Here is a 22619-nt window from a genome sequence, read left to right on the forward strand (position 1 = left end):
CTCCGCAGGTGTCGATGGTCCGTGATGTCCAGCCACAGACGTCATAAGGTGCCCTGTGCTGCTAATGATGCAATGCCAGTTCTTACAACTTAATCTTAAACAGAAGAAGCTTGGAAGACTATAAAAGGAAGCCGAATAGCAGCCTGACCAGCGCCTCACTTAGTTGCTCAACCATCGCCTGCCCTCTGAGCGAACTTGTCACGCGACACGAACGCATCCGGCAAAGAGCACGGTGGCGAGAACCGAACGGCAGCCCACTCCCAAGGCAGCGAAGAGCGTCGCAGCGACAAGCGGAAGCCGTAGCGACCGCGACCAGGCGATGGCGACGAAGAGTGTAGCGGCGGCGACCTGCAGTATTGGTGGACCGTGCGCACTTCAATGGCATGGTTTGCTTGAGAGCAAGGCGCCTGCAGAGGTGCTAGCGCAGTAGCGGTAGTGCAGATGAAAACTTGCATGGTGGGAAGTTTATGTCATACCATGGCAGCCTTTACAGCTTCTACGTTTCCAGAAAAATGAAAAGAAGTGGGTTGTCAATGCGGTGATAGTGGGGACTGGGGAGATAAAGCGGTTGTGTCGTCGTTTGGTTTTGAAGGATCAGCTGGGCCATGATAATGAAAATTGGCTGGACCGCTAGATAGTTAAACGTGATCATATAAAAAAAATCCAGTGCGTCAATAATTGATCAAACGGCTGTGGCTATTTGAGGTGACGTGGCTTACTGTGAAAACAGCTTGCAAACATTAAATGCAAAAAGTGGGGATCAACTTTATAGATATTATAGATATATGTCTGAGTTTTGTTTAAATTTAAATGTATCTGACTGGATTTAGATAAATATCATACATCTATTTTATTTATTTATTACAAGAGGTAGTAGTAGTATTTTGTATTTTGGCTATTCTGTGTTTTCGGAATTAGTGAGGGCCCACTGTCAGCTCGACGGGAAGGGAACCACCACCGCATCACCAATCTGCCGCTGCCGGACCCTCCGTTCGCCGCTCCTCCCGCCGGTTGCTCCGCCGCGCGCTCTCTTCCTCCTGGCCGGCGGCACTTCCAGCTGCTCACCGGCCACCGCACGATGAGCCACCGGAGGCGGTCTCAGGCGGCCGGCCCGCCGCGGCCTCCTCCGGAAGAGGAGGGAGCAGGAGATTCCTCGCCCCCTTCGCCGGGGAAGCCTCGGCCGTGGCCTGAGCGGCGGGTGATGGCGCTCGCGCTGGCGTTCCGCGCCGCGAACGCGCTGCTGGTGCGCACCTACTTCAACCCCGACGAGCACTGGCAGTGCCTCGAGGTCGCCCACCGCATCGCCTTCGGGTAAGCCTCCCCCTCTGCCAGAGCGGGATCGGGGTCGCCATATCAGCCGCGCGTGACGATCCCATTCTTCCAGAGGATGCTCCTTCTGAAGATTCGAAGCTGGATTACTGCCGCACTTGACGATTCTGTTTTGCTCCTGCTTACAGGTACGGCCACCTGACATGGGAGTGGAAGCGGGGTCTTCGTGGTTACCTCCACCCCTTGATCTTCGCCGCTCTTTACAAGTTCCTGGCGCTTCTCCACCTGGATACACCATGGTTCATGGTAATTACTCTCACATTTTGCAAATGAAACTGGTAGAGTATTGGTGCCGGATATTGCTTCCAGCTATCAGTGAACACAGCTTCTACCCCTGTACTGTTCTAGTGGTAGGTTACGTTACAGCAATGTCCACGAATATGAGAACTCAGGTTGAATAGGTTGCATTTGGTAAGGCCTTAACTAAATTCCTCGTTCGTTTGTTCTCTGACGCCAAAAACATCCAGAATGTGTACTCTGTTTTTTTTTTACAATGCCAAACTCTGTTCGGCCCACCCCACCCCTCCGGTGTAGCTTAATTGGTTTCACAGTATCCACACACAGGGACCATATCCTGATCCAGTCTTCCGTTTCTGTTGTAGGCGATGGCTCCACGTCTTCTGCAATCCGTCTTTGCAGCTTTTGGAGATCTATACCTGTATAAACTCTCCAAACTTATATTCAACGAGCACGTTGCCCAGTGGGCTGTATCCTTGAACCCATCTGTCAAGATGATTATACTTCCATGGATTAACTATTGCAGTTACCCTGTGGATGGTGACCTTAACAAATCGCTCAGTTGTTTTCGCAGTTGGTGAACTGGTTCATGTTTTTCTGCATCACGCGGACTCTATCAAACAGCTTGGAGACAGTTTTGACTGTGGCTGGACTCTATTATTGGTTTAGTGCAATCGAGTCTTCCAAGGGAATTTCTGTCGATTCGAAGCAGCAGACCGCCAGCTACCAAAGTCCCCAGTCAAGAAAAATGGCGCTACTCATAGCAGCCTTAGCTTGCGCCGTTCGCCCAACAAGTGCCATAACATGGTTGTATGTTGGTCTTCTGGATTTCATTCAGACAAAATCAAAGTGCCGACTTCTATTTCTTGAGGTCATTCCACTAGGGTAAGGACTCATGTCAACTTGCAGTGTTTGGTTGCTTAGGCATTCGTACTTGGTAAATTCCTATATAATTTCCTCCCTATATTGTCTTGTTTTCGTCCACTAGATATGCACAATGCTGAATTGCACAGGGCAGTTTAGAAAGTTCCCCATTTGGGTGGAGGGTGGGTGGGGAGGTACAATGTTCACAGGGTAGCAGCAAGAAAAGCATCCATATAGTCAGAGTCATAAGATGAAGACGCAGTGATTCAGAAAACTAAATTGTCCTTAATTACTTTTATTTTATTGGCAAGCAGTTGAATGTTCATTCTTTTAGGTATTTTTCTTTCTGTCACTATTGATGAAACTTCCATTTGAAATCTCTATTTTGGTTTAACCTTTATGCAGGGCCATCATCCTTGCAGTAACAACATTCCTTGATTGGTGGATGTATGGTTCCCGGGTCATAGTGCCACTTAATTTTTTGAAGTTCAACCTATTTTCTTCGGGAGGAGACTACTATGGAACACACGTTTTCCACTGGTACTTCACCCAAGGTTTCCCATCTATGATTTGGACGTTCTTACCACTTTTAGTTTTTGGAGTCATAAAGTCTCGAGAATGGAGGATTTCAGGTCTAATTGCCTGGGTATTAGGGGTATATAGCTTACTTGGACACAAAGAGTTCAGGTACTCGCCTCTTCTCGTTAGTGTATAATGTTCTTGTAATCAACCATTATCTTCTTCACACACACATGAATAAATTGAATACCGCAGGTTTGTTCTTCCAGTGCTACCATTAGCGTTGATGTTCTCTGGTTACTGCTTAGCTTCAATGTCGCAGTTTAAGGGTAAAAGTCTGCATGAGAAAAGACTCTTTTCAAAGTTGCAACTTTCTGTTATTCTTCTCGTCATAACCAATGTTCCAATGGCCTTATATATGTCACTGTTCCATCAAGTAAGCCGTTTTCTTTGCGTGTATCTGTCACATTGTTCTTGTTTCTGCTGTTCGTCGAACTTTTTAGGGCGAACTTGTTCTATGGATTAGTTTCAACGTTTTGCTGTTATTTCTGATTAGTCTTCCTTTCAGATATCTTTTTTTTTCTGTCGACATGTTCTTATATAGCTATATACACCTTCCATTGTGGCAGAGAGGAACTGAAGATGCTATGTTTTATCTGTCAAAAGAAGCCCATGATGGAAGAGTTAACAGTGTCCTCTTTCTCATGCCTTGCCATTCGACGCCTTATTACTCTAGCTTACATAGCAGCCTACCTATGCGCTTTTTGGACTGTACTCCCAGGTATTTTATCTTTGTACTCTTTCTAGTCATGTAGACATTTTTTTAACAATTGTTTAGTTGCTCACCACGTGTACCACATGGTTCTAGTCATGTAGACATAACATTGCATTGGACTAGATTGTGCCCAAAGACATAGCTGATGTCCCCTGACTTAATTTCCATGTTCTCAGTGATAATAAAGGGACCCTAGATGAGTCAGATCGTTTCCTTATGAACCCACTTGACTTTGTGGGTGAGATTTTTGGAAATTTATCTTCCTTCAGTCACATTGTATTGTTTGAGTCCGAAGAAAGACGCGTACTTCAGTTGCTTCTGCGCGATTCTTTTGAAGAGGTAATATCACATTTCACCTTATTAGTAACAATGTGCCTTTTCAGTTTGAAAAATCAAACCGGATGCTCATTTTATTCCACATCACTAGTCAAGTTACACTCATAGCGAATACAACCCGAAAGGCAGACAGGAAAGAACTTAGCCATATACTACCTCCATCCAAAAATAAGTCTCTCAGTTTTGTCTAGATACACCCATTTTAGTTATAGATACATCCGTATCTAGAAAAAGTTGAGACACTTATTTTTAGACGGAGGGAGTACTACTAATGTTCTGACAACTAGGTTGCTGCACACATTAATGAGCTGCAAAGTTGCTTCCGTAGGTACGAGGAAAGCTTAATGTTTAGAATGACTTTCTTGCAGTTCAATAAACACACAGTAGTTACTTGTTACTGTTTGACTGGCCAACTATCATGATTCGTCACCCTAAAATAACTATCATGATTTGCCAGGTAATATCGGCTATTAGCTGGTCTAAGTTTCCACAGACTTACCAGCATTTCAGGTCCGCTGGTTACCATCGCCAGCATGGCTCTGGTTGTCTTACATGGAGCCAACATAAAATGATTTTTGATATCTAAAAGTATTTATGAGCATATTGACTAAGTTTGCTTGCAAACAGATATTGTTGGGTGCCTTCAAACAAATATGATATTGATTACCATGTTCTCCTATAAGGGTTACAATCTAGCTGTCTCAGTTAAACCAAGAAAAATCTATTGTCAAAGAGCGGTCACATTTGAATGTTTGTCCTTTTCTTGTGAGGTTCAGGTGGACTTTAATAGTACACACCCATAGTCCTGTTCCTACGAATATTAATTCGTGGCTTCCTGAAAAACATTACTTATCAAGTGATAAGGATAAGTTTCCAATTGCTTGCAAGTGGTTAACGTCATTTTGGACAAAAAGAACAATCTTATTCCAAAATCCTTAGCAATAAATACTATTATGGTATCATTTGTTGTACTTCTGAAGTTCCGATAGTTAATAGCTTATCATACTTACAATTACATCTCTTTTAGTGAAATGGATGAGTTGTACAACATTGCATGATCAGTTTCAGTTCTATACTACATGCCAATTTTCTTCCTTCTCTTATCTCCTTGACTTGCACTCATTAACATGTATTATGGTTGACAGGTTAGGAGGTTTTTTCACTCCCATTTCAAGATCGATCGAGACCTTCAGTCATCTGTTGTGATATATTCACAGAGGGATGTACTATGATTGTTTTGGCCAAGAAAAGCTTGTTACCTACCCTGTCTAACAAACTCAGATTGTGCTGTTTTAGCTTGTTCTTTCTGAAATGATCTGTTACACTATTGGATACTAGAATTGGCATTTTGTTATGACTTCTCCTCCCCCCTCTGTTCTGTTTCTAGGCTTTTGTTGAGAAGCACGAGTGTGCGGGACCCACCACCTTATCCATATATGGTCTGATTTGTTGGTTTGTCCAGATCCAATTTTTTGTCATATATTCAAACTGCTCAAGACGTTATCTTTGAGTCAACAAATGACATGCTGCTTACGCTTATTGAAAATTAGAAAATAAAGATATAAACCTGTTTTTATGACCTTATGAAGTACCAGTGATTAATGGACCTTGTTCGCTTTATCTGTGGTAATGTATATCTATCTGGCTAGAGGCTGGTTTTATGGGTCTACTTGAAATGAGCAGCTCTCAAAACATTACGGTGTTTCCTTCATTTTGTTGTGCAGATAATACAAGCGTCATTCTTTGCTTTAGTGCCACATGACAAGGTGTGGACTTAAGCTTCCCTTTTTGTTACTATTAATTGTGAATATTTTCACCCCAGTGTACGTTATCTTGTAATTATTGTTTTCTGCTGGCTATGTCTGCTGAGTATCTGTAGTGTAACCTGTCAAGTACATGCATACCTGAAGTTTCTATTCCATATGTTGAAACACCTTTACAAGCTGATTTCTGCAACTTTGTAAGCTAGAGGCGTTCTTGAGGTCATCAGTATATTGTAGTATACAGTTTGATTTTGGAGAATAGTGTAACATTCAAAGTGGGCAAGTTCGTGTTAATCACTTAAAACATAGGAAAAAATTCAAAACAAAAATACATTCCCTGTTGGTACAGACTAAAAGAAAGAACTTAATATAGAGTAAAAGGTGTTCAAGATATATACAGGAGGTGCATGAGAGAGCCTATACAGAAGGAGTTGCTCCCCAGATACAAGCATAAGCTAGAGGGATATTAAACCCCTCGGGGAAGGTGATGGCTAATTTTTGTTCTTGTATGATATAGCAACTCAATGTTGCTGGCATACTGGAATACTTCAAATCATGGTACACAGAAGCTCGCTATTCATGTAAGGAAGGCTGTCCTTTAAAACAAATACACATTTTTACATGTCTTCACTACAATATATGATTTCGTAAGCAATTTATCATCTACCACTTTCTAAATCTAGTGCCATCAGACTTCTGTGTTGTCCTGTGCTAGAAGGGTCATAGTGTGATGAGTTCTCAAGAAGACATTCGGTTTCCGTGCTAGGATTCTGAATCAATTGTTCTCTCCAGGTGACTCGTATTGATTTCAACCTCCCAGCCACTTCCGTCATTAATGGCCGTTCTTCCCCCGTCATACTCAAGCAACTCTTTGCCAGTTGAGCAACTTCTTGGAGCAGATCCGCTTCAAATTCCAGTATATTCTTGTCCAAAATGAATTGAAGTCCGTTCTCTTTCATCGCCAGAAGGAACGATGATGCAAGGTTTTTCCTTTCTCCAGCACTGTCGGAATATATTGCAAACTTCATCGTAATTAGCTCTAGGAGCACAACTCCAAAACTATAGACATCACTCTTCTCTGTTAGTTGACGTTCTTGCAAGTATTCAGGGTCCAGATAACCTATAGTTCCCTGTACCATTGTCATAAATTGTATTTCATCTGTTGGAAGCATTCTTGATGCTCCGAAGTCAGTCACTTTTGCTGTGTAGTTCTCACCTAGGAGAATGTTTGGAGATTTTACATCTCCATGGACTATGGGTGGGGATGCAGATGAGTGCAGATATGCTAGTGCTTCGGCACATTCCTGAGCTATCCTGAGACGAGTATCCAGTGAAAGGGACAGCCTTCTGTTTTTACCATGCATCAGATCGAATAGGGTGCCATTCAGGATGCATTCATAGACTAACATTGGAACTTCCACTTCTAAGCAACAGCCTAGAAGCTTCACCACATTCCTGTGGTTTATCTGTGAAAGTATAATCATCTCTTGTGCAAACTCATCTTTTTGGGCCATGTTCATAACCTTTGAGCGCTTTATGGCTACTACTCTGCTGTCTTCGAGAATTCCCTTGTAAACAGTTCCATGGCCACCTCTTCCTAGTTCTCTGCTTGAGTCAAAATTGTTTGTTGCATTCTCTAGTTCTGCCCTTGTGAATATTCTCACTGTATCAACTTGTTTTGACCTGATTTGCTCATATAATATCAGGCCGCCATTTTGTTGGAAGAATGTCTTCTTTTCTTTCACCAGCTTTCTCTTCTGACATTCTATCAGGAGCGCAAAGATGCAGATAAGAAGAAGTATAGCACATGCTGAAATACCTGCCAAGAATAACATTCTTTCAGTTACTGGAATTATTTGCTTAATTAGCCCAGAAGACATTTTTATTTCAGTTACTAGAACAAGGTTTAGTTTGAGTCACAGGTTCAAACATAAAAAGGAAAATTGTGGAACTGCTTTATTTAGAACATAAGGACGGATAACTACTTATATTTTTATTATTTAGTACATTTGAATGCATAAATAGGTGCGCCCTTTGTTCCTTATGCAGTGATAAAGGTGGGCAACGTGGTGGGTAGTTTACATATGATCTGCATGCAATTCAATGGAGCATATGCAGCTATTGTTTACGTGACAACCTTAGAGGCAGCACTTTGTGTGTTTTAGTAGTCATTTGCTGTCCTTATTAGGAAAACTATATTTAGAACCTAGGTACATATGCACTCAATTTCTGAAACTGGCAACTTATTTTTTCGTATTTTTAAGATTTGAAAAATTGCAAAACAATCATGCAAGCAGGGAAAATTTTCATGGAAAATATGATCATCTGCTTGCTGTGCAAGAATAGGAATATTGTGGTATGGAACAAATTGCTGATACCAGCCTTGAAACTTGTTGCGCATAAATTCATTTTCGGAAGTTTACACAGTACACAGTGTGTATTATTTTACACAGAAGCTTACTTGCATGAGTTTTTTCATTTTAAAAACTTGCAAATATGTTTTTTTTTGCTAAGTTAAAACATTGCGTTCATATGAACCAGGTTCTAAAACCGGCTCTAGTCATTGCTACGACTAACATAAGATGCATACATGTGTAAGTATCACAGTGTTATTTTCTGGAGTGTAGGATTATTTGCAAATATGTGTACCATTCTAGTGTGTGACATGATTATCTGTGGCTTGCTGATCCAATGCAAATTTGTATGCAGTTTCCAGATCCACAGATAATTATTTATGCATGAGAGCGAAAAACGGCTTTGGCACCCGAGCTCCATGGAGTCCTTTTTTTTTTTTCTGAAAACTTGAATTCAAAGTTTCAAAAAGTTCCAAAAAATACCTGGATGTAGTGAACTATGTACACTAGTGCAAATTTTTCACGAGAAATACCTTGGATTTTAAGCTCAGCAAAAAATATAAATTGGACATGTTTTAGAAGATTCGAAAGTTGCACTGTTCATGCTCCCAGATCTGAATTTTGTCATTTTTGCTGAGGATAGAATATAAGGTATCTCGTATTGAAAGTTTACACAGGGGTAGAATAAATCATTGATTACGTTCTGCATTTTTTATGATTTTTTTAAGCTTGAAATTTAAATTTTCCGAAGGTTTAAAAAATGAGCGCCATGGAGCTTGGGTCCCAAAATGACGCACTCTGCATGAGAGGTACTATATTGGCTAAATGATAAATGTATGGTTGATATATATTTCATATGGTGCTTTATTAATATAATGTCTTTAGTGCAAAGTTTGAATCGTAACTTACAAGCAACCGATGACATATGGATGTAAGAAAACCCACCTTCTCTTTATGTTATGAGCTTACACACGTGCACGTGGTTACTATTTTATAAGTATGTAATTCACCTTTAGCATCTTTTAAGTTGTGCACAAGATTATAATTTCTATAATGAATGTTAATATGCTTCACTATATGCGCTATATCAGTTCCACTTATCCATGCTATTATGCGACACTTACTGAAATATTTGTAGCATATGAAGATTACCTGTAAACATTTTTGTTAATCTAGCTCTTTCTGAAGCTGCAATTGGGTCACAGGTTTCTCTCTTTGGATCTATACTCTGAGTCCCAGATTTGCATGAACAACTGTAGTTCCCAATCATATTACTGCAGATTCCGTTGCAAGGATACTGATCTGGGAAACTGCACTCATTGATATCTGCAAACGTCAAACAAGAATAGAGAAAAAACTTGAGATCATTTGTACAGATTACTTGAGGTGAACTCAGAGAAAGGAATTTAGTTACCGACCTTCACACCCTTCTTCCAGGTACGGGTTGCCTGCAAAACCATCCTTGCAGGTGCAGAGATATCCTGTAGCATTTGGTGACCTGATGCACTGGCTATTCTTGCCAATGCAGGCGTACGTTGACTTGTTCTTCACTGCTTGATCACAGTATTCATTTCCAGCAACCCAGTCAAGCATAGTAGGGACACCATCCTTGAACTTCTCTGTGAATTTTCTATCCTCAAGATAAGAAGCCTCAAACCTGAACCAATCCTGCTCGGCGACAAAAGCATAGCTGCATGGGTTGAAGCCACGCACCTCAGAATTGTTGAATCTGTCATCAAATGTTATATTGGAGGAAACGAGGTTTGACGCGATGGATGTCTGGCAACACCCCATGCCAGAGCACTGCCCACTATCATCCACACTTTGCTTGTCCGCGCACATCGAGAAACACCCAGCTCCGACATTATACTCGTTAAAGCCGACTAGGAATGCAAGGGTGTTGCATCCAACAACTGTTAATTTGTTCGCCTTGGTGGATACTGTAAAGAACTCACCAGTATCTAGTGATGCCCATCCACCTGGGTTGTTGAAGCAGTTGGAGGCAATCAAAGTGTTGACTCGGGCCTGCCCTCCTAGCAGATTGATGTTGTAGATCGCCAGTCTGCTGCTTGAGTTATGCCTGTAAACAGTGTTGTTCTCGCATGAAACGTCGAACCCTTCACGGAAGCAACCTTCGCTGATGCCGAAGGGGTATGGTATTGTGAGGTCGCCACATGTTTCTCTGCATCCAGGCTTTGCCATCCTGGACGCTGTGCTGCTCTTGATGCTTGCTTGCAGCAGGGTGGATGCAAAGATTAGCCATGGTAAGGCTACTACCATCTCTCTGTTTATTTCTTCCTCTGTTTATCCTATGATCCAGCTCTGTTTCTCTAACCTGGCTATGCTTATATTACGATTGAGGTGTGGAATAGTTGGTCTTGCTGCTCTTTTTTTTCCAATCAAAGTGTAGACTAGGTCAGAAGTGTTTTGGGGGTTTGGGGTTGTATACTCCGCAGCCCAAACGTGAGACTGCGACTTAATTGGAAGTTTTGTTTTATCTTCTGAGAGAGTGCTAGTTTTGCAAACCTACTAGTTGTAAGTTTCTTGTTGGTAGATACAGCTCCTATTCTTACACATGGAAAGTTTGGTGTACATAATAAGTATTAGCTTTTTCCACAACTTTTATCTTGAAAACTTCTTATATAATCAAACTGGACAATTACAGTAAAAAGAATCTATTAAAGCGGGATGCCACTAGTAAATTCTTTATCTATGCCGCATATTAACAAAAAATGAAGTTTTTAACTGGTCAAAGGAGGTTCTGAGAAACCAAGCTGTCCAGTCCTTTTCTCTTTAATTTATTAGCTTGGACCGATTTGCCTTCTAATTCCTGAAAGCATCTTGCCACCTACCAGAAAGCCCGGCCATCAGAGTCTTGTTGCGCGGACATGCTCCATTTGGCTTAACTTGCCTGTGCTTCTTTGATAAGATGTCACATCGTACAACTGTTTTATTAATGAAGTGAAAGTTGTGTAGTGCCCATCAGTAGGCTCCAGGTGAGCCTGAACTCACATATAAGATTGGGGAGACTCTTCTTTCCTGATTGCATGGACGAACTGTTTCATTACAGTATTTACCCTTTGGACACTGTAAACGCAAATAGCACACACATCGAGCTAACAAGAGTTTTATTGATGTATTAAACTTAATCTTGTGTTGCGGTAGTTGATTGAGCCGGAAACATGTTTTAGTCACCTGGTTGAGGTTTCCTGATGCGACCGATTTATCTGTGATTGGGTCAAGCCATCAAAAGATAATAATCTATTAAAAGGACGTGGAGATAATCAGATGCACGTCTGAGTCGATGAAGGAGAAGGTGAACTTGTTTGTGTCACGGCATTGATTAGACTGGAACTGGTAAAGCGGGTGAGATTGTTCTGCTGAATACCTTGGACTAATTCTGCTGTCTCGATCAACTTGGATGCCAACAGATTTTCACAACAGGTTTGTCCTTGGGTTAACGCGCTACCACTTTCTGTTCTTCCATATTACTCTTTGGAGCATAGTTTGTCATCGAAAATTTACCAGTTCACTTTAAATATTTCTGAAAGTCGCTGTTGAGTTGATGCTGTTTCTCAGTTCCACAGAAAGGGCAAAGGAAAGTATTACATGTGCTTTGGAAGGCAAAACAACAGGCTCCAAACCATGTGATCTCATAAAGTCCATAAACTAGGACTAGTCAGCCGGAGACAAATCCTATGCGCAATCAACACGCTAGCTCTGGCTTAGGTGGGCTTGATGAGATAGATGTTGGTTGAGTCAAGTCACGAGAAGAGAAACGGTAAGCAGGAGAGGAGAGGCACGGTGTTGGTGCACAATACACCTTTTTTCCTCACAGCTCCAAAAATTTACCTTTATTTCTCACAGCTGCAAAAAATTCACCTTTTTTTTTCTTTTTACAACTAAGGTTGTGGAGTTAAGCATCTAACTACTGTACAGTTTTTTGGAATCTGAATTATGCCAGCCACTGAATAAAGTACATCCCTGCTTTCTCCACAACGTTGCTTTGTGTAATCAGTTCCTTTAGGAGCAACCAAGCATTCGGATGAACTAAATTATTTAGCATTTTCTATCCAAGACTCTTGGTTCAGACAATATTACTAGGAGTAGATATCACACATGTGAAAATTTATTGCAGTAAACTAGATGCTTGCAAATTATAAATTTTCTCTCACATTTTGCATTAAGCTAGATGTCACCGTACAAGCATATTGCAACCAAGCTAGATTCTTACATGATATTTGTGCCACGAACTATTAAATTCAATCTCCGCTACAATTTATCATCATAACCAATTTATCATCTACCACTTTCTAAATCTAGTGCCATCAGACTTCCGTGCTGTCCAGTGCTAGAAGGGTCATAGTGTGATGAGTTCTCAAGCAAACATTCAGTTTCCTTGCTAGGATTCTGAATCAATTGTTCTTTCCAGGTGCTTCGTATTGACTTCAACTTCTCAGCGACTTCTGTCATTAATGGTCGTTCATCCCCCCTCATATTCAAGCAACACTTTGCCAGTTGAGCAACTTCTTGGAGCAGCTCTGTTTCAAACTCCAGGATATTATTGTCCAAGATGAACTGAAGTCCGTTCTGTTTCATTGCCAGAAGGAAAGTTGATGCAAGGTTTTTCTTTTCTCCAGCACTATCCGAATAAATTGCAAACTTCATCGTAATTAGCTCTAGGAGCACAACTCCAAAACTATAAACATCACTCTTCTCTGTTAGTTGACGCTCTTGCAAGTATTCAGGGTCCAGATAACCTATGGTTCCCTGTACCAGTGTCATAAACTGTATTTCATCCGTAGTAAGCATTATCGATGCTCCAAAGTCAGTCACTTTTGCTGTGTAATTGTCGCCTAAGAGAATATTTGGAGATTTTACATCTCCATGAACTATGGGAGGATATGCTGATGAGTGCAGATATGCTAGTGCTTCTGCAGATTCCTGAGCTATCCTGAGACGAGTGTCCAGTGAAATAGGCAGCCTTTTGTTTTTACCATGTAGCAGTTCGAATAGGGTGCCATTTGGGATGCATTCGTAGACCAACATTGGAACTTCCACTTCTAAGCAACAGCCTAGAAGCTTTACCACATTCCTGTGGTTTATCTGCGAAAGTATAATCATTTCTTGCACAAACTCATCTTTTTGGACCATGTTCATAACCTTCGAGCGCTTTATGGCTACTACTCTGCTGTCTTTGAGAATTCCCTTGTAAACAGTTCCATGGCCTCCTCTTCCTAGTTCTCTGCTTGAGTCAAAATTGTTTGTTGCGTTCTCTAGTTCTTCCTGTGTGAATATTCTCACTGTATCAACTTGTTTTGACCTGATTTTCTCATACAATAGCAGACCCCCATTTTGCTTGAAGAATGTCTCCTTTTCTTTTTTCAGCTTTCTCTTGTGACATTCAATGAGCAGTGCAGAAGTGCAGATAAGGAGAAGCATAGCACATGCTGAAATACCTGCGAAGAATAACATTCTTTCAGTAATTCAGTTACTGTGCATCTAGCTTAATTTGCCTATAAGACTTTCTTCTTTCAGTCACTAGAAGATTTTTTTTGAGGCACAAATGTAAAAGCGGAAATTCCTCAACTGCTTTCTTTAGAAGATAAGGAGCACTACTACTTATAATAGTTTTATCATTCATTACCTTTGAACAGATAATTAAGTTACTTTGTCTTCTGTTCCTTATGCAATGAAAAATGTGGGCAATGTGGTGGGTAATTTACACATGATCTGCATAGAAGTCAATAGGACATATGCAAGAATTACTTATATGACAGCCTAAGAGGCTGCCTTTTGTATCTTTGTTTAGCTGTTGTCCATTGTCATCACTTCAACTAATACAGAGGATTGAGTTATTGGTGGTGAGTGCTGACTACTGTTAGAGAGATAATATTGTTGCATTAGGACTCTGTATTTCCTTTTGTATCTCTATTTCGCACTCTATCTCATACATATACCTTGTTGGTTAAATACTTCCTACCCCTGGGTGTAGTTACACCCATGTCTTATATACTACCATACGGAAGTATATATGATACTTTACCGGTTTGAGTATGTTGCTACGTTTTATCTAAGATATTTCGAACCAAGTTTGGTGAAAAAATGCAAGTGAACCCATAATTTGCACTATATATCCGAAATACATGCATATTTATACTAAAAAAGAGCATGCGTAAAAAATATACATACTACCTACAAAGTAGTATATGTACTACCAAAATAGCCGTATGTACTTCATACTACATGTAAAGTATGAACAACGAATTGCATATGAATATACCAAAACTCGCATTGTTTTGCTTTATGACAAGAACTTGGTATCATTTATCTGTGATCTTTTTCGACTTTTGTGTTTCATTTCATTGAAAAGATAAAGAGTTTTACAATCCTCCTAGGAGGCATGGTACAAGAAAAAATACAGGTCCCAGGTCAAGCTGTGATCTGACGGTATACATGGCATCTGGTTACTGTTTAATTTACCATCAGCATCTTTTAAATTATGTACAAGACTACAATTTAAGGTTGTGCACCTTATCTCTATTCCGATTGCGGTGCATACTTCTAGGATAATGTAGGATTACTGTCCTAATATGCATACTTTATAATTAAGAGTGAAAAGTGTTACTTCCTATTTGTTTGTGCATGGGTCTGAGTTTAGATTTCTGGAATTGATGTCACTAATGCCTTACTATATGCTACTCCAAGACACTTACTGGAATATTTTGAGTATATGAAGATTACCTATAAACATTTTTGTTAATCTAGCTCTTTCTGAAACTGCAATTGGTTTGCAGGTCTCTCTCTTTGGATCTATACTTTGAGTCCCAGATTTGCATGAACAACTGTAGTCCCCATTCGTATTACTGCAGGTTCCATAGCAAGGATACTGATCTGGTAAACTACACTCATCGATATCTGCAAACAACATGCAGCAATAGAGAAACAACTGAATACCAACACACAGGTAACTTAAGATGAACTGAAAAGAAGAAGTTGAGTTACTTTTACTGACCTTGGCATCCTTCTTCCAGGTATGGGTTGCCTGCAAAACCATCGTTGCAGGCGCAGAGATATCCTGTAGCATTTGGTGACATGACGCAACGGCCATTCTTGCTGATGCAGGCATACGATGAGATGTTCTTGACTGCTTCATCGCAGCGTTCATGTCCAGCAACCCAGTCAAGCACAGTAGGGACCCCGTCGCTGAACTTCTCTGTGAATCTGTTGCCCTCGAGATAGGAAGCCTCGAACCTGAACCAATCCTGCTCAGCGACAAAAGCGTAGCTGCATGGATTGAAGCCACGCACCCCAGAATTGTCGAATCTAGCATCGAATGTTATGTTGGAGGAACTGAGGTTCGGTGCAATGGATGTCTGGCAACAGCCCATCCCGGAGCACTGCCCACTCTGATCCACACTTTGCTTGTCCGCGCACATGGAGAAACACCCAGCTCCGACATTGTGCTCGTTAAAGCCTCCCAGAAATGCAAGGGTGTTGCATCCAACTGCTGTTAATTTGTTTGCCTTGGTGGATATTGTGAAGAAATCAGCAGTACCTGATGAGACCCATCCATCGGTGTTGTTGCTATTGCTGTAGAAGCACTTGGAGGCGATGAGGGTGCTGACTCGGGCCTGCCCTCGTACCAGGCTGATGTTGTAGATCTCCATTTGGCTGCTTGAGTTCCCCATGAAAACTCGATTGTTCTCACATGAAACATCAAACCCTTGACTGTAGAAGCAACCTTGACCGATGCCAAAGGGATATGGGATGGTGAGGTTGCCGCATGTCTCTCTGCATCCAGGTTTCCCCATCCCGGATGCTCCGCTGCTCTTGATGCTTGCTAGCAGCAGGGTGGCTGCAAAGATTTGCCATGGTAAGGCTCTTGCCATCTCGCTATGTGTTTCTGCCTCCTATTCTGTTTGTCCTATGATCCAGCTCTCCTTTGTGTTCTGCTTATATTGTAAAAAAAGATGTGCACTAGTTGGTCCTACACGGCATTCTTTTGTCCAATCACAGTGTAGACACGGTCAGAAAAATTGGCTTCAGGGCATGCACTAGCTTGTCCATTGTGTTTGTCCTAGTATGATCCAGCTCTCCTTTGTTATGCTTATATTGCAAAAAAAGATGTGCATCAGTTGGTCCTACATGCCTTTCTTTTGTCCAATCACGGTGTAGACACAGTCAAAAAAGTGGTTTCAGGGTATGCACTAGCTTGTCCATTCTGCAACCAAATGTGAGACCGTGACTTTTTATTGGTAGTTTTTTTTTTTCCCCAGCTGGTAATGATCACAGCTCACTAGTGCGCTGAAATTAGTGTCATGCTTAGGCAGAAAAGCAAGTCTGCACTTACATTAGCACATGTTTAGATGCTAGGCATAGATCGCTTTGCCCCTGCTTTAATATAAAGCGAAAAGGAGGCTCCTTGAGAAACAGGGCCACGCGTTTAGATGTTGATATGATGGCTACAACGGTGGAGTTCTCCCCTTCTCAGTTGTTTGCCCAGTTGGCCTTTCCTGAAAGCATCTCGCCACCTACCAGAATAACTGATGATCACATTCTTTAATGAAATGCCACATCTGTATAACTGGTCCTTTTTTATTAAATGGAAGCAGTGTAGTGGCAATTGGTAGGCTCCAGCCTCAAGGTGGGTCTGAACTCACGTATAAGATTGGCAGACTCTTCTATCCTGAATTCCTGATGCATGGTCAGCATGGATGAACTGCATTATTGCTGTATTTAGTATCATCACCAGTAACTAAAACTAGCCGGTTAAGTTTAATGTCGTGTTGCTGCAGGTGAACAAGCCGGGAAATGTACTTGGTGACACAGGGCCAAGACAGTGAGTGGTACATGAAAGGAACGAAGGTGAACTGATTTTCCATTACAGTGTTAGTATAGTGGCCACTGAGATTAAGGGATAGGATTATTCCATGGATCGATCCCTGGACTAAATTCTGCTATCTCGATCGACTTGGATGCAAGCATACATTATCACCACAGGCTGGTCCTTATACGAGGTTGCCGCATGTTTCTCTGCATACAGTCTTGGCCATCCTGGCTGCGGTACCTCTTGAGGACTGAGATCCGGTGCCTCGCCTTAAGCAAGGCACACAGCGCCTTGAGGCCTCGCATCCACCCTCCACTTACATCCAACGGACAGCAGTGCAAAATGCGGGTCAGTCCCCCGAGTCAACGCCTCCATCCTCACATTGCGCGCAAGGCAAACGAGCAACGCGGGCGGTTCTTCCCGGCCAGCGCTTTGCCGCCGCCCGCCGGCGCCGTCCACCTCCTCCCTACTTGCTGCTCCTCCGCGCACCTCCGTTTGGTCGCTCCGCCTCTGCAGTTGCCCCTCCGTCTCCATCCGACGGATCGCGGCCGCCCCTCCGATGGCCGCCGGCGAGCGCATCCGACGCCCAGTTCTGCTCCCTCCAACGACCTTGCAGACCCTTCAAAACAGCCGCCGTCCTTGTTGTTGTTTTTCTGAATTGGAACTAGCCAGATGTTCTGTCGTTTGCGTTAATTCAGTTTCTTTGTTCTGCTGCTGTTCGTTTGGAAAAATATGTGTTGTGCAATCGATCTTGATTCTTGAGCTACTGGCTACCAGCGGCAAGGAACGGGGCATGAGAAGGCAGTCCAAGGCTCATTGGAGGTGGAAGAAGCGAGCGGCCGGACCGGCGTGGGTCACCTCCAGATTTCCGTCGTTGCCGGAGGTGGGCGCATCAGCCACGGTCGCAGGTGGGTGGAGGGATATGGCAGGTAACCAGAGCTCCTTCATAGCCGGAGGTGAGCACAGCTGCGGCGGCCGGACCAGCAAGCTCCGTTCCAAGAGCTGCCCGACGTCGTATCTGAATGTTGTGCTCGTTTGCCTTGTGCGCGTGTGAGACTCAGGAATGACCCATGACTTGCGCTCCTGTCCGTTGGATGTAGATGAAGGGTGGATACGAGGCCTCAAGGCGCTGTGTGCCTTGCTTAAGGCGAGGCACCGGATCTCAGTCCACCTCTTGATGCTTGAGAGCATCTCCACTCGTTTGGCCTCCCCACGCCGAAATTTAGGGTTAATTTCGTCCGGATTGGACGAAAAAATGGTGGGGAGGGCCAGCTTCCCAGCCGCGATCCCAGGATGGATGTAACGAAATACGGCGAATTCAGACAAAATTGGCGAGTTCGTTCAGACATAAGCGAAATTTAATGATATTTAACATATAGAGGCGAGTTCGTACATAAATAGGCCGATTTCGTACATATATTTGAATTCGGCGATTGGCAAACTAAAACTTAAACTAAAAAAGCGGCCTTCTACATGCCAAAATGGCGGTAGAAGGCCGTGTAGTCGCCGCCGTCGTCGTCGTCGCTCGAGCCAGCGTCGTCCTGGGGCGGCGGCGCCTCGTACCAGCGGCTCGTGCCACAACCTGGCGTCGCCGGCGCGTGGCGGCGACGGACGGTAGATGTCGTCGTCGGCCGCTCTCCTCGAGCTTGATCACCTCACTGGGCGCGGCGTTCCTACCGGCGGATGGTGCGGCGGCGGGCGGCGAGTTGACGCGCGGCGGCCGAGATCCGGCGGCCGCCGTGGCTGCTCGCCTCTGGCGCTCCCCGCGCGCTGGACCACTCCAGTGCGGCGTCGATGGGGAGGCTGTTGTCGGCGGGCACCAGGTCCTTCAGCGACCTGGCGATCGCCTCCGCCACCGCGGCGTCCTCCGCGCGCTTCGCCTCCTCCTCGGCGAGCTGGTTGGCGGCGGCCGCGGCTGCCTCCTTCTTCGCAGACTTCCTCTTCCGCCCGCGCTACGGCGAGGAGGGTTGGTCGCGGATGACGAGGGCGCCACTGCTGCGCCCTCTGGTCGGCGGTGGAGACGCCGGCTCCTTCTTGACGCGCGCCGGTGTCGACGGAGACGCCGGATCCTTTTTAACGAAGACCGGCGTCGACCCGCCGGACCTGGACGCCGACCTTGACCCAGACGAGGAGGATGGCGCCATCCTCCTCGGTAGCCAGGAGGTACCGCGTCGGCGCGACAGAGTCGCCGCCTCCGGCGGCGGCATTTGCAGGACGGGGGAATTCCCGCCCTCGATGTGCGCGAGCACATTGGAGAGGGTGCGGTCAGGCGCGCTCCACCACCGGCGGCGGCCGGCGGCGTTGTTCCTTGCCGGAGGAGGAGGAAGGCCGTCATACGCGGCGAGTTCGTGCTCGTACCTGCGCCGGAAGAACTCGGTCCATGCTTCGTAGTTGTCGGGGAAGAAGCGTGGCTCCGCGCGCTGCTTGTCACTGAGAGTGACGATCACCGCGTCGATCTCCGCCTCGAGCGTGGCCCGACCCATCGGTGGCGGCGGGATCGGCACGCCGCCCGCGCTAAGCCTCCATCCTCCCGGCGCGCGGAAGTCCGGCGGCGCCGGGTAGCCCGCCGCATGGAGGAGCCATCCCTCCCATTGGTGGAGAGAGCGGTGGCCGAAGCCGTTGTTGGCCGCACCGTCGTTCGCCATTGTTGGTTCGTTCGAGTTCGGGGAAGATTTGGGGGAAGGCGAGCGAGGTGAATGCGGGGCAGACGCGCGCGTGAAACCGAGGCGACGGCATTAACTCGCCGCGTGGAAGCTACGCGGCCGGCGAATGCTGACCGGCGGCAGGCTTTTACAGCTCGCGGCGCGGAAGACGATGCGATGAGGACGACGATCGGTGTCTCTCGCCGACAAGTTGGGGCCACCAGACGCGCGGGAAGTTTCCTCGGTGTTTCCCGTGCTTTCGTTTCGTCCGGACTCCCCGAGCGCTCCCCGGGGGGCCGGGGATGGCGTGGGCTCGCCGGATGAATTTAGGCCCAAATCCGGACGAAAACGAGGAACCGGGGGCACGACTGGACCGAATTTCGCCGTCCGGATGACAAAACGCGGTCCTGGGGGCCTCGTCGGGGAGACGAGGGTGGGGATGCTCTGATAGCAGTAAGGTGACTTCAAAGATAAGCCATGGTAAGACTCCTGCCATCTCTTTGTGTATTTCTGTCGAGTGACGACTTTCAGAGCAGGTGCTCCTTGCCCACCCGTAGCTGCACCGTGCATCCGTTCATGGCTACCTGGAGCTCGTGAGCAGGCTGACAACTTAATGAGATTCGTTATCGGTGGCCGGGGCTCGGGAGAGCGTCAAGTTTTAATCCAGACGGGTCTTGTACGTAGGTCACTGGTCTCCTGATATGCATCCAGTGTCTGTGACTCACCAGTCACCACCCAGCTACATATTCAGATTTCGTCTCTATACATTACAACCTGATCGGCCCGTGACTCGACCAAAGAATTCAGATTTTTCATATATAAGTGGAAACCAGCAACAACTATGCGGCCTTGTCATGCCCAAAGCTGCTTTATCGATCAGCGCGTGCATGCGTATAAAAGATGACATGACAAGTGCATGCAAAAGTATCAACCGTTTCTTTTAGACATCACACGCTGCGTGCTTGGAACTACTCTAAATTTTGACGGCATGCGTCCTCTGTACGTACACAAGATTTGGATTCCCTGCCCCTCTGTACACAGGTTCAGTCTACTGTTCACTCGAACTGAAAGAAATCGAGCACACCTTCTCCCGACTCTTTTGTCACTAAATTAATTGTGAAAACTTGCTTATGAAGGTATATCATGAATTATTGATTCGTTACTTTTTTTTACACGGACAATTAATTAATGGGTCGTGAACCCACCGACTGTGTTTTTGAGTTTACACATGCCTTAGATTGGATACGTTGACGCCATTGGCGGAGCCAGCAGTCAAATTATGGGTGTACATAGTCTTCCAGGTATCAATTTTTACATGGATTTTCTTATTTATTTAAGATATATTATTATATACTAAAAGCAAGATACGAGGGTGTAAAATAGAGACACTACGTTGATCCACATCATCAAAATTATTTTAACCGTTAGATCAGTAATTGATCATTAATTTTAACGGACAACATTCAAAGATTTTACGTATAAGAATATATTTTATGGAAACACACGGTATGCCATGTCACGTTTAACGTGTCAGCCCAATCCATGTTTAAGTTTGCTAGGTAAGAGTTTAGGCCAACACCATGTAGTTTACGGAAACTAGTGGTTGGGGCGCCCCATGGGGCGCCTCCTCACTGTTCCTGCGGCTCAATAGCGATCCAATTGACTGGACAGTGCATCGTTGTTCCTACGCATCTGCAGCAGACTTGCGCCTAGAAACATGTGTGACTCTTTCTATAGGCAGTGTAAACACACAACTCGTGAACGCCTAGGATTTTTGTATCATTTTTTTGATGTATATAAATTTGAATTATCAAGGTTGGTACCATGGTATCACGTAAAGCGTGGGATCACTAGACATTTTTCCAGGGGCAGGTGAGCCAGACATGGTCCTATGCAGACCCATGCATCAGAATAACGGTCAATGTTGTTGACCCGACGACAACATCCGTTAATCCTTTTTGTGGAGTATGAGACAAAAGCTTGGATAAAAGTGATAAATTTTAAGAGGCTAGTGAAAAATGAGCAGAACTAATGAAGGAGGGGCACGAAATTAGAAATCCCTAACATCTAACCTAACTATAGAGAGGAAGAATGGGCATGGTTAGATGTCTATGTTCAAGCATATCGTGCCCGACTTAGGTATTGCTCTTGTTTGAATCCTTGCTCTTATACATGGATTTCATTTTCAGTATGCACTTTGTATATACAAAGATTTGGTTATTACTGATTTCAGTATCCACTTTGCATAAACCTTGCGTTTTCATCTCTCAACAATAACTTTTGAATTCAGTGAGCATATTGATCTTCAGCTATGTTACACAACACTTGATATGGAACACACGAGAATCTTGAGGCCTCTTTTGGTAAAGCATGAAGCTGAACTTTGTTCATACCATGAAATCAAACTTTCTTGCAAAAGTAGTGATGATTGTGGAAACATCTTATCAATATCCGGGTGACAAAAAATGTTTTGAAAACCACTCCCGCGTGGATCCAGAAGGGTCGCAACAGGGCGCCAAATCTCGCCGGCGGGGTCCTCCCCGTCCTCTCCTCTCCCCTCACCGCAGCATGGGGGCATCACCGGACAAAGCCCGCGCAACACCGGCAGCGGCGGGGCTGCATCTCGCGGAAGTGGGGGCTGATTGCCATCTATGTGCGCAGATACTTCGAGATTGGGATGCGACAGGTCCTGGCGGTCTCAACAATGGTTGATGGAGGTGAGACATGGTGGTTTCAGTGGTGGCTCTCGGTGGGGCGGGCAAGGGCACAACGGCCGGGTGCTCCGGGCTAGGTTGTATACATCTTGTGTTTAGCACTTGGGAGCAAGGGTGAAGTGATCAGAGAAATTACAGGGTTCACTGTGAAGCACCGGACGCTGGCCCCCATGGGACCGGACGCGTTCGGTGGCATATGCTAGCGGCGCTAGCTTGACCGGACTCTGGCTCGGCCAATGACCGGACGCGTTCGGTG

General features: G+C 44.6%; 3 protein-coding genes and 1 long non-coding RNA gene across 4 annotated transcripts; 2 read left to right on the top strand and 2 right to left on the bottom strand.

Annotated features, from left to right (window-relative positions):
- Positions 1–951: 951 nt before the first annotated feature.
- Positions 952–5559, top strand: LOC127308882 (mannosyltransferase APTG1). The gene is made up of 10 exons (XM_071821400.1): positions 952–999; positions 1033–1311; positions 1458–1575; positions 1932–2036; positions 2129–2451; positions 2836–3117; positions 3205–3385; positions 3579–3730; positions 3901–4063; positions 5206–5559. Exons 2-10 carry the CDS (start codon positions 1079–1081, stop codon positions 5290–5292), a joined length of 1644 nt encoding a protein of 547 aa, XP_071677501.1. The 5' UTR covers positions 952–999; positions 1033–1078; the 3' UTR covers positions 5293–5559.
- A 554-nt stretch (positions 5560–6113) lies between these two features.
- Positions 6114–10647, bottom strand: LOC127308878 (wall-associated receptor kinase 5). The gene is made up of 3 exons (XM_051339782.2): positions 9596–10647; positions 9330–9503; positions 6114–7642 (listed from the first exon to the last, which is right to left on the bottom strand). The coding sequence occupies exons 1-3, from the start codon at positions 10455–10457 to the stop codon at positions 6483–6485; spliced, it is 2196 nt and encodes a 731-aa protein (XP_051195742.1). The 5' UTR covers positions 10458–10647; the 3' UTR covers positions 6114–6482.
- On the top strand, positions 7639–17717 carry LOC127308884 (uncharacterized). The gene is made up of 7 exons (XR_007856823.2): positions 7639–8986; positions 9383–10441; positions 11421–11621; positions 11757–11958; positions 12610–15144; positions 15212–16053; positions 16976–17717. It is a non-coding gene; the product is annotated as an uncharacterized lncRNA (long non-coding RNA).
- Positions 12335–16201, bottom strand: LOC127308877 (putative wall-associated receptor kinase-like 16). The gene is made up of 3 exons (XM_051339781.2): positions 15193–16201; positions 14922–15095; positions 12335–13636 (listed from the first exon to the last, which is right to left on the bottom strand). Exons 1-3 carry the CDS (start codon positions 16067–16069, stop codon positions 12477–12479), a joined length of 2211 nt encoding a protein of 736 aa, XP_051195741.1. The 5' UTR covers positions 16070–16201; the 3' UTR covers positions 12335–12476.
- Positions 17718–22619: the final 4902 nt, after the last annotated feature.

The sequence above is a fragment of the Lolium perenne genome, chromosome 6 (assembly GCF_019359855.2).
Source record: "Lolium perenne isolate Kyuss_39 chromosome 6, Kyuss_2.0, whole genome shotgun sequence".
Taxonomy (NCBI): Eukaryota; Viridiplantae; Streptophyta; class Magnoliopsida; order Poales; family Poaceae; genus Lolium; species Lolium perenne.